At 27.4% G+C, this 13,304-nt stretch overlaps 2 protein-coding genes across 4 annotated transcripts; both read left to right on the top strand.

Moving 5' to 3' along the window:
- The first annotated feature begins 422 nt into the window (after positions 1 to 422).
- LOC112637473 (maltase 1-like) lies at positions 423 to 7,526 on the top strand. The gene is made up of 9 exons (XM_025407255.1): positions 423 to 730; positions 1,404 to 1,591; positions 1,681 to 1,947; positions 3,627 to 3,869; positions 4,507 to 4,692; positions 4,934 to 5,189; positions 5,379 to 5,718; positions 7,123 to 7,196; positions 7,434 to 7,526. The coding sequence occupies exons 1-8, from the start codon at positions 574 to 576 to the stop codon at positions 7,193 to 7,195; spliced, it is 1,710 nt and encodes a 569-aa protein (XP_025263040.1). The 5' UTR covers positions 423 to 573; the 3' UTR covers position 7,196; positions 7,434 to 7,526.
- A 1,669-nt stretch (positions 7,527 to 9,195) lies between these two features.
- Positions 9,196 to 13,099, top strand: LOC112637475 (RCC1 and BTB domain-containing protein 1-like). Of its 3 annotated transcripts, XM_025407258.1 has the most exons (8): positions 9,196 to 9,308; positions 9,490 to 9,686; positions 9,773 to 9,900; positions 9,993 to 10,225; positions 10,586 to 10,705; positions 10,788 to 10,900; positions 10,971 to 11,101; positions 12,838 to 13,099. In XM_025407258.1, exons 5-8 carry the CDS (start codon positions 10,629 to 10,631, stop codon positions 12,976 to 12,978), a joined length of 462 nt encoding a protein of 153 aa, XP_025263043.1. In that variant the 5' UTR covers positions 9,196 to 9,308; positions 9,490 to 9,686; positions 9,773 to 9,900; positions 9,993 to 10,225; positions 10,586 to 10,628; the 3' UTR covers positions 12,979 to 13,099. The 3 variants fall into 3 exon arrangements, with proteins under 3 accessions (XP_025263043.1, XP_025263044.1, XP_025263042.1); XM_025407259.1 differs by lacking the exon at positions 9,196 to 9,308 and having other exon boundaries at positions 9,338 to 9,686; positions 12,862 to 13,099; XM_025407257.1 differs by lacking the exon at positions 9,196 to 9,308 and having other exon boundaries at positions 9,338 to 9,686.
- The last annotated feature ends 205 nt before the right edge of the window (positions 13,100 to 13,304 follow it).

The raw sequence follows: 13,304 nt of genomic DNA, 5'->3' as shown, positions 1-13,304 counted from the left end.
TTTTCTCTCTGGTCACTAGTAATATGATAAGTTAATATATTTTATTTTATTAATGTCTTATATTATAAGATTAATAAGAAAAGGCAGATAATTATTTTAAATAATGTATTGAGAATGATAATAATATGTTTAAGAAAATTACTATCTTTATTCAAATAATATTTATTAAATAAGAAATGATTTATCTATTCAGAAAAATATTCATATGAAGTTATTAATGAATCTCCATAAGTTTTTACATAGAATTAATTGATTCTTCGAAATGATGATTCCGCGGAACAGCTATATTTAAACAAAATTCTCATATTCATATCAATTCTTTATCATGAACATACGACGCGACGTCATCAATCTTTAATCATTAAGGTCTTATTTATGATGTTGGGCATATATAATGTTTTGTGACTCCGAAAAGTCAATCAGTACAGTAGTTATCTTGGTGGAGAAATTTTAAAGTTATTCTAAATATGTTTATTGATTTATTTTATTTCAAGTACTATTAAGATAGTTTATTGCGTATTTTTAATAAAATATCTCAGTGATTTTGTACATTGATCAGGAATTATTGTCAAAATGTCGCGAGCAATATGTCTGATCGTTATTTTGCTTCTTGCAAGTAACACATTTGCTAAGATATATAATAAAGGATGGTGGAAAAATGCAGTATTCTATCAGGTTTATCCGCGAAGTTTCATGGATTCGAATAACGATGGTGTAGGTGATTTAAACGGTGAGAGAAAAGTCATATAACATTAATTTCTTATAAAAACTAAAAAAATTAGAGGTGTTAACGGTCCGTTAATAATAATAATACAAAATTTAAAAAAGAAAGGATTCGGGCCGTGACGTAGGGTGGTGGTACGAAATAACTATAAAAAGTTAAAACTGTAAAGACAGACCACTAAGGTTGAAAAGTAAATTTAATAGGAAAATCTGTCAGAGCACAAAATTATTAAATACATTCTAAGAGACAACGCACGTTTCGATCTTCTACAGATCCTTTTCAATGTCATACAAAATTATAAAAATAAACGCTAAGCATGAAACAAAGAAAGTCATGAGGACCTTAATAACGGTTACAAATTTAAACGCATAAAGAAATGGTCGGAAATACACATAGTAGAAAATGCAAAAATTGAATAAAAAGCCATAAAAAGCTTTACTTTTCAACCTTAGTGGTCTGTTTTTACAGTTTTAACTTTTTATGGTTATTTGGTACCACCACCCTACGGCCCGAAGCCTTTCTTTTTTAATTTCTTATAGCCATCAAATAAATAAAATAATATAAAGTCGATAAGAATAATTTATATTGACTGAATAATTTATATAAATTATAGAAAATTATAGAATATAATTAAAGAAAGAATATTTATTTTGTTCTTATTTATATATTCTGAGTACAGGAATATTATCGAAACTACAGCATTTCGTAGACTCCGGAATCACTGGCATTTGGCTATCGCCGATTTACACAAGTCCGATGGTTGATTCCGGATATGATATTTCCGATTTCAAAGATATCGATCCGACTTTTGGTACAATAGGAGATATAGAGAAGTTAATTGCTCAAGCGAAAAAACTCGGTATAAAGGTAAACATGTGAAATTTATTTGCTTTGTTTCTTTTTTCTTATTTTTCTCTTTCTTAATAAATCGAAAATCGAAATATTCTTTCTGGTAGGTGATTTTGGATCTAGTTCCAAATCACACTTCTGATAAGCATGAGTGGTTTAGAAAGAGTCTTATTGGAGAAGGCAAATACAAAGATTATTATATATGGAAAACTGGCAATAATAATAATCAATCACCGCCCAATAATTGGATCAGCGTATTTAGTGGCCCAGCTTGGAGCTTTGATACGAATCGTAATCAATGGTATTTTCATCAATTTGAATATAGGCAACCTGATCTGAATTATAGTAACCCCGAGGTGCGAGATGAAATGGAAGTAAGTAATATACAGTAAAAAATTTTGTGTCAAATTTAACATATTTCACATGTCCTAATTTATCCATTCTAATTTTAATGTTAATTTAACAGAAGGCAAGTGTGTAAATAAATAACACAAGTAATATGTTTAAAAATTAACACAAAAGTGTAACACTTAAATTTTATCTGGAAATAAATATATTAAATTAACATATTTATAATGTTAAATTTAATTTAAAAAAAAATGTTATTCTTACATTTTTATGATAAATAACAGAAGAGATATCTCGATCTAACATATGAAAAGTGTTATAGAAAGAAAAATAACACAACTTATCTGTTTATTTTAACATATAACATATTTCATCAAAAATTCGTGCATTTACATATTAATTGTGTTGTTGTTTAACTTTTAAAAACGATGAATATTAGCTCAATGCAGAAATGTCAAAATAACGCAACGATAATATGTTACATTAATATAAGAGTATGTTAAAAATTTAATACAAAAATTTTTACACGAGAAAATTTTAAAAGAAATACAAAATGTTTTTTACCGTGTTTATATAAGTATATAATAACATTAGTTGTTATACTAAAAGAATTTACACATAATAATAATTTTAATAATAATAATAATGATAATAATAATAATGATAATAATAATAATAATAATAATGATAATAATAATAATAATGATAATAGTAATAATGATGATGATAATAATAATAATAATGAAAATAATAATAATGATAATAATAATAATAACAATAAATAAATAATTTAAACGGTTATATAAAAATAAACGGTTATATAAATTAATTTAATTTATAATTTATTACAAAAGTAATAATTTTTTTTATAAAAGAATAAAAATAAAATATATTTTGATGAATCAAAAAATTATTTGTAAATAAGAAAATTATTAGTATGAATTTAAATATTGAAATGAATTTAATTAGTACGAATATTTCGTTTATTATATTACGTAATATTACTTGCCACCAAAAAAAAAAAAATAAATGATAAATTAAAATATAAAAGCACTTAATTTACAATTTAATTTTAAAAAGTCAAATGAATGCAATATAAGTATTATACAAATAAATATAGAAAAATATAAATATACATATATTAATAATAATAATAATAATAATAATAATAATAATAATAATAATAATAATAATAATAATAATATATACAGGGTGTCCCGAAACTCATAATCAATCTTTCAAAGACAGATTCCTAGGATCATCTGAAGATGATTTTTGCTTAACGAAAATGTCAAGGCATTAATAATTTTCGAATTATAAGTGATTGGAAATAAGGGGTTTTTCGTAAACTAAAGCTTTGTAGAAATAAAATATTGACAAAACCACATTCTTCGATTAATTTTAAATAGAGTTTACTTTAGTTGAGTTTTAATTTAAGGCTTAATTGCAAAGATATATGATGACAAAAATCGGGAACACATAAAAAATGATAGCCTTCATCGACATTTTTGCTGAGGAAAAATCGTCTCCAAATGATCCCAGGAATCTGTTTTTGAAAGTTTGATTATGAGTTTTGGACACCCTGTATATATATATATATATATATATATATATATATATATATATACATGCTATATCACCGAAATAATCCTAGAAATTTCGTTTAACTATTTAACATTTTCAATTAAGCATTAACAATTTATAGGATGTGATTAGATTCTGGCTACGAAAAGGCATCGACGGATTCCGTGTGGATGCTATTCCGCATTTGTTCGAAGATGCAAATTTTCCGAATGAACCCAGAAGTTACGCGCCGGGAGCTACTGAACGTGATTATTCGTATTTAGAGCATATTTACACTAAAGACGATCCACGCACGTACGATCTGGTAGCAAGTTGGCGAAAAGTTTTGGACGATTACGCGGATTATCATAACGAGGATGAAAAAGCAAGTGCATTTCTTTAATTTACTTTGTTTTATGTATTACTATATTATATAAAAATTAGATAAGTTGCGATATAATTATTATATTGTTACGCGCGCGCCCGAGTCGTCACGGCCCTGCCGTTGTCCGGATCCCGTCGGCAAGAAGATTATTTACAAACAACGACTGTCAGCTGAGTTCGGTTCCAGCTGTCTGGCTACGCGGACGCGAATTTGCATTGAGCCGCTAATTTTGTGTTGAATCGTTTTGTGTTATCGTTTGTGTTGCCCTGTGTTGTGCATTAAAGCTCTTAGTTACTTTTAAAAGTGTCTCTTTATTTCGCGCGACTCGCGAGCGGCCGATCTTTTCGTGCGCGACTTCGATATTTATCGAAGTCCTCGCCGCGGGCGTAACAATATACATATACATATATGATAAGTAAAAAAAAAACATTAGCTTTCTTGAGGTGAAAAAACACAAATAAATTCACGAGACCCAAACAAATATTTTATATTTTCATCGTATTCATTATATATAGATTTCTATTTCATTAAATTTCTTATATACTGATTATTCGATATTTTATGAATATTAATTAATAGATGATTAATAGAAGATTAATTAATAGATGTTTATAAATGAATAGATATTTTGATTTAGGTGATAATGACTGAAGCTTATACGAGTTTGGAGAATACTACGAAGTATTATAAATTTGGCTCACATGTGCCTTTTAACTTCAAATTTATTTCGGATGTGAATAATGTTTCTAAAGCTGCGGATTTTAAACGCATTATCGATGACTGGATGTTTCAAACGCCGAATGATGAGAGTCCAAATTGGGTGGTAAGTAAAATTCACATATGCATTTATTTTTAAGATAAGATATAAATTAATGATTGCAATTCAATATTTAAATGAATTAATAAAAATGTGACTGTTTTGTATAATACTATAAATTGCATAATAAATACAAAGATATTAAAAAGATATTTTATATAGTTCTATAGTTCCTATAGTTTTTAAAATAATATTTTTGGAAATTCTAATATAATAAAAATTATATAATAATATGATAATTTTATAGATGGGAAATCATGATAAAAGTAGAACTGCATCTCGTTATCCTGGAAGAGGAGATCAAATGATAATGTTAGAGATGATCTTACCTGGTATCGCAGTTACTTACAATGGCGAAGAAATCGGCATGCTTGATAAACGGGATATATCTTGGGAGGACACGCAGGATCCTCAAGCTTGTAATGCTGGAAAGGATAAATATCAGAATCTATCGCGCGACCGCAATCGCACGCCATTTCAGTGGGACGCCACAAAGAATGCTGGTAAATTATTTATATAAATAATTTTTTAGAATATTAGTTGAAAGAATTATTATAGACAAAAATGATTGAAAGCACATATTAATCAGCTATTTTCATTTTCTTAAATTAGAAAATAAAATATTCAGATGAATAATTTAAACATAAAAAAGAAATGGTGATCTAAATGTTTATTTTTTATTTATTTTGAAGGTTTCAGTAAAGCTAATCACACATGGCTTCCTGTACATGAAAACTATATCGAATTGAATTTAGCAAAGCAAAAAATCGCCAACGAGTCACATTACAAGATCTATACTTCTTTAATTAAGATGCGTCAACGCGAAGCAGCGCTACAACAGGGAAATCTTACGACGTTGGTACAGAGTAATGACCAAGTCTTGATTGTAATTCGGCAGTATAATGAGCAAAGCATAATACTTCTTATCAATTTCAATGACAAAATCGCCCAAATAGTCGATTTAACGAGCCAAGGACTTGCAAACAAACTTGTTGTTGAAGTTGTCACTATCGGTTCTCCAATTAAAAAAGGGTAAATATATATAAAATAACATTTTATTAATATTTAAATATTATATTGTTAGGTTGTATTTTATTATTATTTTATTATATATTTTAATATATATTACATTTAAATAATATTATTTTAATAATATTTTATCATTACATAATTACTTAATTTACATAAATAGTAATTTTTTGTTTTACATTAGTTTTAATAACAATATGAATAGTTTCATATAAAAGGGTTTACATAATTATTTATTATTATTTTAATTCTTTTTATTTTTTATTAATTACTTTAAATGTTTAAAAGTAACTTTAAATGTTTTAAAGAGATAAACGAGAGTAATATAAATTAAAATAATTTATATTATGTAAATATTAGTACAAATAATATATATATATATATATATATATATATATATATATATATACTATATTATTGTCGCGACGTCAAGTGCATAAATATTTTTTTCTAACTTATTAACAGTTTTTACCTACACAATCGTGACGTTACCTAGTAGCGTCCTAGGTAGCATATATTCGTTTCAAAAACGTGTCACAAATGTTTCTTTAAAACGTTTCATAACTGACTCTTGAAAACGTTTCTGATCGAATAAAATGTCCACTTGAAGAACGTTAAGTGATACATTTCTCTTCTGATAAAAATTCCATTTGAAAAATGTTTAAAATACGTTTTTTCCTTTTATTCGTCAAATGTTTGTTTTTTGGAATTGTTTAATGGAATTAATAAATTTATAATTAATAATTTAATAAAATTAATAAAATAATACATTCATACACACTCTCTAAAAATGAATCAATGTATTATCATTGAAAACAGTAAACAGAGTCACTGATACAGCAGTTATAAGTTATTATAGCACTGTAAATCAATAATATTTCACTAAAAGAATTAGTAATATTGACTGTAATTGACAATAGAGGAACTTTAGATATTAAATCGATTTTATAACTCGGATAAATAAATGTCCGGCGAATAAACGAAAATGATGAATCTGTTCATTACATATTAAAGATGTAAAATAAATCATCATTTATTTAACATTCATGTTCTAATATGCATATAAATATAAATAAAATTTTTAATTTTATACGAAATAAATAAATTAACTGATTAAAGCAGTCAATATTACTAATTCTTTCAGTGAAATATTATTGATTTACAGTGCTATAATAACTTATAACTGCTATATCAGTGACTCTGTTTACTGTTTTCAGTGATAATATACTGATTCATTTTTAGAGAGTGTGTATGAATATTATATTAATCCAATATTTTATTAATTCCATATAAAAAAGCAAACTTTTAACAAATAAAAAAAAAGTATTTTAAACATATTTAAGTATTTTAAACGTATTTTAAACATATTTAAGAATTTTGTATTGATTATTGATACATATATTTCAGAACGACGGTGAACACAAAAGAAATAAACTTGCCTGCTAAAGCTGCTCTCGTTCTTGCTTCAAAAAAGAACTAAGGTAGATCGTAATATTTAAAATATTTTATGAAAATTTATATTGAAACAATTATAACTTTTTATATTATTTTTATGTTTTGTATATCAAAATAAATGTAAAATATATAATAATAAATAATATATAATATATATAATAATATATATAATAATAAATTAACGTGTTGACCAGTTGGTATGTATGGATTCAATTATAGCATCAAATATATATTCATATCATTTGTTAATGATTTACTTATAGGTATACATGAAGAGAATAAACAATTCTTTAATATATGAACAGATGTTAAATAAAAGGATGCGCATTTGGTAACATATTTATATATTTATATATTAATAAACATATTTATATATTAATTTTGTATTAATTATAAATATTATGTTTCATTTTATATGTATTTACAATCAGAATGCATTCTTTATATTTTATACATTAAATTTAAGAATTCTTAATCTATTATACAGTTTAAAAATATATTTCTTTTTTGAGAAAAGAATAATTTTCCACTTTTCTATAATGTAATTTTAGCTATTATAGTATTTTATTATGTCGTAATTTTAAAAGAATTGTAAGAGATTCTGATTGTAAAGTTAAAGTTGTTGAAAAAAATTATATTAACATATTTTATTATATTGTAAAGTTATGTTAATTATGTAATAATTATATTTTTTTACTATCAGGTATTATTATGTGCACACATTATTTAGATTATTAATTGTAGAAAATAATGTGATTTTTTTTGGACATTGTTTATGGCATCGTTACATATATTATATTGCTATTATCTTATCGATATATTATCAATATATATTATATAATTTAAAAAATATAAGATTTACGAATAATACTTAAATGTAATCCTTGTGTTATTTCCGAGTTTAATCTAAAGCAATACACAAGAGATTGCAGATTAATGTAAAATTTTCATATTTCAATATTTCTTTTTTAAATTTGAGATTTTTTTCATAAATTTATAGTAATTTATTAAATAATAAGTAAGTAATTTATTAAATAATAAATAACATACGAAGATAAATAATTCGTGTTTCGTATTTTAATTTTTTATAAAAATTTCACAGTTATTACAGTTTTCGCATTCTATCAGGTATTATTAAGTACTTTTTCTACTATCAGATATAAATAATTTACTTAACTAATTGCAGAAAATAATGTATTTAGCTTTTTTAAATACTACGTATGAGATACATTGCCAAGTGTGTTATCGTACCGCGATAATTATAGTGAAATAAAATTTCCAAGTCGCGCTTAAATGCAATCCTTGTATCATTTCCTGATCTAGTCTAAAACAATATAGAACAGAATATTAGTTGATTATGGCAATGTTCTGTATTGTGTGTATGCATAATATTATTGATAAAGATTCTGCCATTTATATAGACTTTGTGACTAATTTCGCGATATTTTAACAAAAGTCATTTATCGCAGTGCTTGATTGATGACTATGAAAACGTTCACATTGTTATAGTAATTAAACCATTTATTTTGTGCCTGTCAATTATTTGATTTTTTCGAACGTAAAGATATTGTAACATACATTAACAACTCATAAGAAAGTAACTGATTTTTTTAGCTATTAATGTACATATAAGTAATTTTTAAATTCGTAAAGTACAAACGGCATCATGTCGCTGACAATTAGTGACAATTAGCTGACAATTCATTAGCCGAGATTTTCAATAAATCATGATGGAACAACACTGTCACACTTAGTTACGTAACATTTTAAAAATGTGAGAAAACTTTCAATTCTTTTACACATATCAACAAGGCTAAAAATGGTATATAAATTTATCATGAAAATTACTTAGGATGGAATAATATCAAACTGAATTTTTTCTCAAGTCTTTTCAAGTAGTGTCTTCACACTTAAATATTCCAAATGTAATTCAGATCAAAAAATGTATTACATCTATGTTATTTTTAAAAGATTTATTTCTGCAAAATCGCGAAGTATTTGTATTTCAGTAATGTAATTTTTGACGTAATGTAATTTTGTATCCACGTTTATTCGAGTCACTAGCTTAAGCGACAAGCGTATCGTAAACATCGAATGCGAACAGTGTCGTGGTCTCGCTCTGGACTAGCGATGGAAAGGTAAATAAAAGATTATGCTACCACAATGATAACGATAATAATTATTATCATAAAGTAAACAATTGTTTGTTATTTAAGTGTATGCTTGGGGAAAAAAGAATTGGGAAGAAAATGATTCGGAAGAAAGTGATTGGAAAGAAAATGATAGTTAGGTTGTTAACGAAAACATAACTAATTTTAGTGTACCGTGGCAGGTGAAACATGAATTGGAGAAAAGGAAAGTTGTCCGTATCGCGTGTGATTCAAATTTTAACATAGTTGTAACTGACGAAAGTAAACTATACGGTTGACGCGATAACAAGAGCATCCAGATTATATTCGACCGTGCAAAATATTATAAATACCCACGCGAAATTATCAGAATCTCGGATAAAACAGGTAACTATTTTTCAAATTTATGTCTGATATTTCATCTCTAAGAATGTTACAGTATCGAACATCTTCATGAGATATTGATGTTTCAGTTAAGGTGGTCTGTGGAGACGGGCATACATTGGCGCTCGCAAATAAAGGAGAAATCTATGCCTGAGGCTCGAACTTATTTCGACAAGTAGGTGTAAATAGCAACCAGAAACCTTCCGGACCGATCGTGGTAACTTATGAATTATTAATAAAAAACTTTTTAATAATTGCCATGATGAGTGAAACAAGAAACGAAATAATAAGGAAAGATATGATCGACAGGTAAACATCCCCGAGATGGGAAAGATTTTGGATATTGCTGCTTATTGTAACTTGAACGTTGCCGTTGGCTGTGATAAGATTGTCTATGTGTGACGTAAATTTTGTTTTGATCTTCATAATACTATACCGTTTCCCACAAAGTTTCGAAAATTCATGATGCGTTTTGCGCATTTTGCGCACAGTGTGTGGAGTAGTGTGCACAATTCATCGATTGTGTTTATGAATAATTTCAAGTATGTGAAAGAAGTATTAAATATATTAAAGTCTCTAAGAGCAATATTCGACGATCCGATATGTTTTATTATTATTCTTTATGCATCTTTTTATTTTGCATAAAACTATGTGATACATATTTTCATTTTGATTTGGTTGTTATAAAGAATGGAGATTTATAAGAGAATTGTAGATTTTATAAAAAAGAATTAGGTTTTTTTCTACTAGAAAAAATAAATTACAATTGTGTTAACGGTTATTTTGAAACTTTTAGTCTCACTCCAGTCATATATTGAATTATAACATTAAAAGTGAAAAATTACATATTCTTATGGTAATTTTTACAATCTAATATTATTATTTAATAATTTGCACTTCAGTTGTCGAATGATCTTATAATATTAGTCAAAGGACAACCTATTTATGTTCACTATCCTTAAGATTCGTTGTCAGTATTTTAAAAATATGTTTCAACATGATTGGACTGAAAATATTCAAAGGTAAGCTTAGAAAAAAAACTGGTATTCTTATTCAGAAATTCTCAACTTTGGTTACGTAATGACAAGCATTGTTCTTTGACAGCATATCGGATTCAGTGTACACGGTATCAGAGAAATTTTCTTACGTCGTTTATAAAGCCTTCTTAAAATATTTATATACCGGCATAATCGATTTACCTTCGGAGAATGCATTAGGTAATTGAAACTGTAAATGTAAATTATCACATACTTACAATTCGGAAACTGAAACGACACTTTTTTACAGAACTTATGGAATTGGCCGATATGTATTGTGAAACCAATCTTATAAGAGATTGCAGTCAGATAATAAAGAAAGTCATTACTGTGTCAAATGTAGCCTTCTTCTACAATAAAGCTATCGAATGCAATGCTAAGGTAAGTATCACAGTTTGGAGTTAATTACTATTACTGTTGGAATTTATTAAGGGACGACACCACTGTAACTGCCCATTTTCGACAGCTTTCTTTGGTACTTTTTTTTGAGAAAGGAATAAAATATATGGTCAAAAGAACTTTTGGGCTTTATTAGACATATATTGAAGTACGTAAAAAAATTTTTTTTTTGTTAAAAGAACACAGAATAGCGGCGCACGAGTCGCTACATCACTACTAGTTTTTAGCCAACTCTCTCCGCGGCACGCAGTAGAACTGTCGTAAATTTGATCCTGGAACAAAAAGTGAAATATTTTCGTTAATTATATTAGTTTTAGCAGTCAAGTACGAAGGAAATAAAAAGATTTAAAAAAAAAATAGAGACGAGTTTGAATAAAAAGTTCGATTTTTCGACCATAATTTTCGTATAAAAAGTGATATATTTTTTACAATTTTCAATTAATCGAAAAAAGCGCTGGTACTTGACTGTTAAATCGATCTAAGAAGCTACAGTTAAAATTTCAAATAGATCGGATGAAAATTGTTTGAGTTCTGCTGCGTGCCGATTTCAAAAACATGGTTTTGAGAAAAACGCGTTTAAAGTTTTCGGTATCAATAAATTGTTTATAACTTAAGAAATTCTTTATGTACCTTTAATCAGTGATTCCAGCTCCGTACAGTTGTCCTTCCACGTTGAGATCAGCCTCGTTTTCTTCTCCCCGAGCTGCCAAATTAGCTCTTCCAGCATCTTTTGCCTGATCCGACATCGATCGCTCTGCCTTGGCGGATTTGGATTGCTTCACTTTTCATGCAGAAATTATAGCAGTTGGGCCCGATTTTCACGCCTATTACTTCCAAAACTTTGGCAAGAGACATAAGATCATTGTTAAATGTCAATGTGGCTACATCAACTGCAACGTCGAGCAATAATTTTCCACCAGAATAATTTTTCGGAGCGATCGTCCACACGACTTTATTGAAGCACTCGTTCGTATTTTGCGTATATCCGCCTCAGCAGCGCTGAAGAAGTTCGTCTCTACTTAAATCATCATAAATAAGCTTGATTGCCTCGTATACTTTATTACACATAGCCGGATTATGATTGTATTTTGCTAAATCATTAGCAGTTTTAGCACGTTGCCAAGAGCACCATGACTCTGAGCCGGCTGGGCAGTCGCGTAATGCTTCTTAAAGCCTTTACTTGGTCTATACAGTTTACCCGGCGTAGACATTGCTCCAAAATATACAGAAAATACACACAAGAACTCGTAAACAAACAATAAGTAGAGAGAAACTGCTGCGCACCGAAAACACGTGAAAACAAACGGCGTCTAGTCAACGGTTTTATAAACGCTACAGCTGATGAAAATTTTTTTTTTCGTAATGCAATGTCACTTATTGGTAGAAAATAAAACTTATTTCAGTCGGTCAACTTTTTCCCCAAAAATAATAAACTCACAAGGGTCGAGAACTGCGTCTATCTGCATCGCATTGCCGAAGGCGCTTTTTAGCGCTCAGAGACGCTCCTCAAAAATAGCTCGAAAACCATTTAAAAAAATTTTTTTTCAGCTATAAACGAATATGCATCGTACTTTTGAAGTACGTTTAAAGGTTCAAACAATTTTTTAAAAGTGTTTCCAAAAATCGATTTTTTGAAAATTTTACAGTGGTGTCCTCCCTTAATTGTAATGTATTTATTTATGTGTATACAATATATCATCGTATATCATGAATTACAGGAACTCAAAGAATTCTGCTTCCAGTTTGCTCTGCGTCACATGAAAGCTGTAGTATTATCGGAAGAGTATATTAAGTTAGACACGAGTACAAAGGATAATTTTATGCACAGAGCAGCTAAAGGAAATACTCTCGAAATATGATTTTTTTGACATAAGTTTCGAACCAAATCGCAGATCGTTTTTTATTCATATACATGAATCATTGAAGCTATATATGTCCAATAAATCTTCTTCTAGTTACCATTTTATAGTTTAAGGTAATATTACGTAATGTACATTAATATAATATATGATTTTATCTAATTTTATTTATGAATTGGGATATTTACAAAATTGATTCAATTCTTAAATAATAAATTTGATAAAAAGAAATAAGAAATTTTATTTCTCAAAAAAAAATTTTTTTTCACTAGTGTCTTTTATAAAAAATGAGTATAAAAGGGAAAGAATTACTAAAAACATATTAA

The sequence above is a fragment of the Camponotus floridanus genome, unplaced genomic scaffold (genome assembly GCF_003227725.1).
Source record: "Camponotus floridanus strain SB8 unplaced genomic scaffold, Cflo_v7.5 scaffold17, whole genome shotgun sequence".
In the NCBI taxonomy this organism is placed as follows: Eukaryota; Metazoa; Arthropoda; class Insecta; order Hymenoptera; family Formicidae; genus Camponotus; species Camponotus floridanus.
Note: the sequence above shows the minus strand (reverse complement) of the source record. Positions and strands in the feature narration are given on the sequence as shown.